The following is a 6,020-nucleotide window of genomic DNA, read 5'->3' on the forward strand; positions in this document are numbered from 1 at the left end:
GGGCTTCTCCCTAGCTATTGCTAGGCAGCACCTACTGCAGTGTGGCTCCAAGAGCTGAAGCAGTTGGTGTCCTACAGCTTGAGAGAGAATACAGAGAGCAAGGCCATAGTGGTAGACCCCACCCCTACCTTACAGAGCCCCCAGACAAAGGCCCCTAGTCTCTAAGCCCAACCAAGATTCCTCAGCTTACACCCTCAGATGTGGCCTCCTTATACTCTAGTACCTCCAGATTATTTCTGCGTGGCCAACCACAGTTTTATCCAGGGAGCCAGTCCCATCTCTCTCTGAGTCTGATTGCTAAAGTCAGAGTTTTCAAGTTCCAACCACTGTCTGCACCAGCATAAGGTTGAGAAGTGCAAGGTGGTAGCACTGACCTTTTGTGGAGGATTGTTTCCATTTTAACTAATGATTGGAGGCTGTGTTCTCCTCCAATATTCCAAAGCTCCTCCTCTGTCACAGCTGATCTCTTCACTGGTGGGGGGACTTCCCAGGTTGAAGGAGTTTTCCTCTTTCCAGCTTTCTCCTAGTGGTGCAGGTCCCATCCTGCTTAAGTTCCCATTCTTTCTTTTTCTTCTTTCTTTTGTCCTACCTGGTTTCATGAAGTTTTTATTGTTTATCAGAATCCTGAGGTCTTTGGTCAGTGTTCAACAATTTTTTTGTGCAAATAGTTCCACATGTAAATGAATGTTCAATGTATTTGTGGGAGTAAGTGAGCCTCACATCTTATTATTTCCCCTTCATCCTATTTTCCCCTGAGATTTTGAAAATTGGAAAGCACTACATAATTTAAAGAATCTTTCGTTCAGTTAAAAAAAATCTTGGAGTTCCCATTGTGGGTCAGGGGGTTAGGAACTGGACTAGTACCCATGAGGATGGGGATCTATCCCTGGGCTCACTCAGTAGGTTAAGGATCTAGTGTTGCCATGAGCTGTGGTGTAGCTTGCAGATGTGCCTCAGATCCTGTGTTGCTGTGGCTGTGGCACAGGCCAGCACCTACAGCTCTGATTAGACACCTAGCCTGGGAAATTACATATACCACAGTTGTGGCCCTAAAAAGTAAAAAAAAAAAATGTCATTATCAAGGCACACATGAAACCAATTACATCAGAATCTCTGGTGTAAAGACACAGTTGTCAGTATTTTCATTCTTTCCAGATAATTTGAATAAAACCCATGGCTAAGAAAGTGTAACAAATATCATGACAGATATCCTCCACACATAGAATTAATAAATAGAAATTACTATGATAAATACACAGGAGCTGTGGAAAAGATGTACATTTAATCTATCTATCTATCTATCTATCTATCTATCTATCTATATCTATCTGAGTTGTTCATCATTCTAGGATTCTTGGTGCACCAATGTTAAACTATAAATTATAACCACTAGGGAAAACAGTGTGGAAACTTCTTAAAAAGCTAAAAATAGAATTACAATTTGATGCAGGCATCCCACTCCTGGGTATCTATCCAGAGAAAACCATGACTTGAAAAGATACATTTACTCCAATGTTTCATTGCAGCACTATATACTATAGCCAAGACATGGAAGCAACCTAAATGTCCATTGACAGAGGAGTGGATAAAGAAGATGTGGTACATATACACAATGGAGTATTACTCAGCCATTAAAAGGAAAGAAATAATGGCATTTGCAGCAACATGGATGGACCTAGAAATCATCATGCTAAGTGAAGTTAGTCAGACAGTGAGACAACATTATATGCTATCACTTACAGTTGAATCTAAAAAAAGATACAACGAACTTCTTTGCAGAACAGATACTGACTCACAGACTTTGAAAAAATTATTGTTTCCAAAGGAGACTGGTTGAGGGCGGTGGGGATGGACTGGGGGTTTGGGATGGTAATGCTATAATATTTGTGATGTTGGTTGTGTAACTATAAATGTAATAAAATTTATTGAATTACAGGTTAAAAATAGAAAATAAATCATAAATTAGCCTTAGATGTAATAATATTAAATCGTGCAGAGATTATTATATAAAAAGTATCCAGGAAAACTCCCCAAGTCCATTTAAAGACATAAAAAAGCAGCAATATTCAGATGTTAAGCAAGGAGAAGAGTAAAGGTCATAAGAGCTACAAAGAGGATGCGATGAGAAAGGTAGGATATTCAAGTCTACATGTTTAATTTTGCTTCATTTTCTAACCTATGCTCAAAATGGGTGGCCCAGGTTTGTTTGGCTGAGGAACCTCCTCATGGCCCTTTTCATGTCTCTGTTTCTCAGACTGTAGATGAAGGGGTTTAGCATTGGGGTGACCACAGTGTACATCACCGAGGCCATTGCATCATTCCTGGGGGAAAGTGAGATGGCTGAGCTGAGGTACAACCCAATACCTGTTCCATAAAATAAGCAAACAACTGTCAGGTGAGAACCACAGGTGGAGAAGGCTTTATACCCCCCACCTGATGAGGGAACTCTCAGAATGGAGGAAAGAATTTGATAGTAAGAGAAAAAGATTGCTGAAAAAGGAATAGCACCAAAAATGGCACCACTAAAATATGTGACAATGTTATTGGTGAAGATGTCCAAACAGGCTAGATTGAAGAGGTGAGAAGGGTCACAGAAGAAATTTGAAATTTCCACATCCTTAAAGCAGTTAACTTGTAACACAATCAAATTGTGCAGCTGGGAGTCCAAAAGGCTGACCAAAAAAGATAGCAAAACTAAGAAGCAACAGAAGCGTGGGTTCATGATGACTGGGTAGTGCAGTGGGTGACAGATGGCCACAAACCTGTCATAGGCCATCACAGTCAGAAGAGTACCATCCATACATCCAAAAAGGATGAAAATAGACATCTGAGTTAAGCAGCCTGCATAGGAGATGACTCTGCTGTGAGTTTGGATGTTCACAATCATCTTGGAGACTGTGGTGGAGATGAAGCCCATGTCAGCCAAGGACAGGTTGCAGAGGAAGAAGTACATGGGGGTGTGGAGGTGGGAGTCAGAGGCAACAGCCAAGATGATGAGCATGTTTCCCAACATGGTGACCAGGTACATGGACAGGAACAGGCCAAAGAGGAGGGGCTGCAGTTCTGGATCATTTGAGATTCCCAGGAGGAAGAATTCTGAGACACTACTTAGATTTCCAGGTCTATGTACCTTGGACACCTTTTTAAAAAGAAAAGAGGGTGGGTAATAAAGAAACAAGTAAGGGGGAATGTAGAACCCTGTCCATATTTTGGATATAAGCAATTCATTTGAAAGGTTATACACCTTAGTACCTTCAGCAATATTTCTCAGCATGACAATTTTTTTCTGCTTAGATTTGTTTTCTCATTGATTCTCGTGTTAGTCATCTCTTTCTATTCTCTCTGACTTTATAAAATACTGAAGAGTAAAAGGGAGCAAGGACATTAGATATGCTTCATCTGTGATCTCAGTGAACCACATCTTATTTCTTTAGAAAAAGGATACAATAAGACTTTCCCTTCCTCCTGAAGAAAAAAATATAATTTGAATTTAAAGACATCAATATACCACATCTTCTGATTCCAATCATCTGTTGATGGACATTTGGGTTGTTTCCATGTCCTGGCTATTGTGAATAGTGCTGCAATGAACATGCGGGTGCATGTGTCTCTTTTAAGTAGAGTTTTGTCCGGATAGATGCCCAAGAGTGGGATTGTGGGGTCATATGGAAGTTCTATGTATAGATTTCTAAGGTATCTCCAAACTGTTCTCCATAGTGGCTGTACCAGTTTACATTCCCACCAGCAGTGCAGGAGGGGTCCCTTTTCTCCACAGCCCCTCCAGCACTTGTTATTTGTGGATTTATGAATGATGGCCATTCTGACTGGTGTTAGGTGGTATCTCATGGTAGTTTTGATTTCCATAGATGATTGGATTCAGAAGATGTGGTATATATACACAATGGAATACTACTCAGCCACAAAAAAGAGTGACATAATGCCATTTGCAGCAACATGGATGGAACTAGAGACTCTCATACAGAGTGAAATGAGCCAGAAAGACAAAGACAAATACCATATGATATCACTTATAACTGGAATCTAATATCCAGCACAAATGAACATCTCCTCAGAAAAGAAAATCATGGACTTGGAGAAGAGACTTGTGGCTGCCTGATGGGAGGGGGAGGGAGTGGGAGGGATCGGGAGCTTGGGCTTCTCAGACACAACTTAGAATAGATTTACAAGGAGATCCTGCTGAGTAGCATTGGGAACTTTGTCTAGATACTCATGTTGCAACAGAACAAAGAGTGGGGGAAAAAAATGTAATTGTAATGTGTACATGTAAGGATAATTTGATTCCCTTGCTGTACAGTGGGAAAATTAAAAACAAAAATAAAGACATCAATAGAGAATTGCATAAAACTTATTTCACTGGGAGCTATGTCAGGTCACTTATTATGGAGCATAATATGTGAAAAAAAAGAATGTATACATGTATGTATAGCTGGGTCACACTGTACAGTAGAAAATTGACAGAACACTGTAAACCAGCCATAATGGAAAAAAATCATTATATAAGTATATGTAAAAACAAAAAACCAAAAAACCCCCAATTCTAGATATTTCCTTCATTTAGAGTATTTATAAATCTATTTGAAATGCAGGACTATGTCATTTATATTCTAAATGAGCGATGAATATTCATAGCAAGAAAACAAATGGGGAATTCCTGTTGTGGCTCAGCAGTTTAAGTATCCAAAATAGCATCTTTGAGGATGCAGGTTCAATCCCTGGCCTCACTCACTGGGTTAAGAATCCTGCATTGACGCAGGCTGCTGCGTAAGTCACAGGTGTGGCTTGGATCTAGTGTTGCTGAGGCTGTGGTGTAGGCTGGAAGCTACAGCTCCAGTTTGGCCCCTAGTCCAGGAACGTACATATGCCACAAGTGTGGTCATAAAAAGAAATGAAGAAAAAATTTACGTGATATTCAGAGATTTGCAGTCTTTTTTTTCTGACTTTCCTCCTTCATAAAATAAGCAATTATTCAAAGATCAGGGTTGCGTTTTAAAATTCATAGTTTATACATCACATCACTGGCTTTGGTGGACTTTGAATTTCAATAAGCACAGCTTAGTTAAGTGCACATAATCACCCAGCATTGGTGACAATGAAAATGGCATAGTTAGGCATTAGACAGAGATTTTGTCAATGATTAAACAATAACGAAATTTTAAAAATACTCAAAAAATTTATACAGGGTTATTTTTTCAAAACAATACCATCTCAGTAAAATATCTGGTGTCTGAGACCATTTTCCTTATTTTGGAGTCTCTTCTGTAGTGGTGGAATAACACTGCTTCATTGTTTTCTTTTTATCCAGTGTATTGAAGTTTGGTAGAGAAAATTGCATACATTTTGGTTGCCCTTGTGTAGGCTTTCAAAAGATGTACAAAATGATTATTTAATACACACTGACATCATGATGATTATCACAATCAAGTCAACTAACATATCAATGACCTCACTTACTCTTTGTGTGTGTGTGTGTGTGTGTGTGTGTGTGGTAATAGTTAAGCAGATCTCTCTCAGCAGATTTCAAGAATACAATAAAGAATTTTTAACCATTGTTATCATACTGTAAATTAAATCCCCCAATTTTGTCATTTTATAAATGAAAGTTTGAGCCCTTTGACCAAAATCTTCCCACTTCCTCCACCTCCTGCTCCTCTCAAATACATATCTAAACCAGATTATCCCATGAGTCTGATTTTCTTAGCTTCTACATATAAGTGAGATCATACAGCATATGTCTTTCTATGTCTGGTGTATTTCACTATGTATAATGCCCTCCAGTTCCCACCATGTTGTTACAAGTGGCAGGATTTCCTTTTTTTTCTAGCTGAATAATAATCCATTGTCTCTGTATATGTCTATATATACACATACCATATTTCCTTTATCTCCACATCTGTCAGAAGACACAATGGTTGTTTCCTTATTTTCATTTATTTGAATAATATTGAAGCAAACACAGGAGGGCAGATATTTCTTTGAAGTCCTGATTTCACTTATTTGGG

At 39.0% G+C, this 6,020-nt stretch overlaps 1 protein-coding gene across 1 annotated transcript; it reads right to left on the reverse strand.

Moving 5' to 3' along the window:
• Window positions 1-2,182: 2,182 nt before the first annotated feature.
• Window positions 2,183-3,144, reverse strand: LOC125124276 (olfactory receptor 18-like). The gene has a single exon (XM_047774423.1). It carries the CDS (start codon window positions 3,026-3,028, stop codon window positions 2,183-2,185), a length of 846 nt encoding a protein of 281 aa, XP_047630379.1. The 5' UTR covers window positions 3,029-3,144.
• Between the last annotated feature and the right edge of the window lie 2,876 nt (window positions 3,145-6,020).

This window comes from Phacochoerus africanus, chromosome 4, assembly GCF_016906955.1.
Source record: "Phacochoerus africanus isolate WHEZ1 chromosome 4, ROS_Pafr_v1, whole genome shotgun sequence".
NCBI classification, from domain to species: domain Eukaryota; kingdom Metazoa; phylum Chordata; class Mammalia; order Artiodactyla; family Suidae; genus Phacochoerus; species Phacochoerus africanus.

What these genes read in the sequence shown, in the direction of transcription:
- LOC125124276 (XM_047774423.1), bottom strand. Translation starts at nt 3,028, where the DNA reads ATGTACCTGGTCACCATGTTGGGAAACATGCTCATCATCTTGGCTGTT.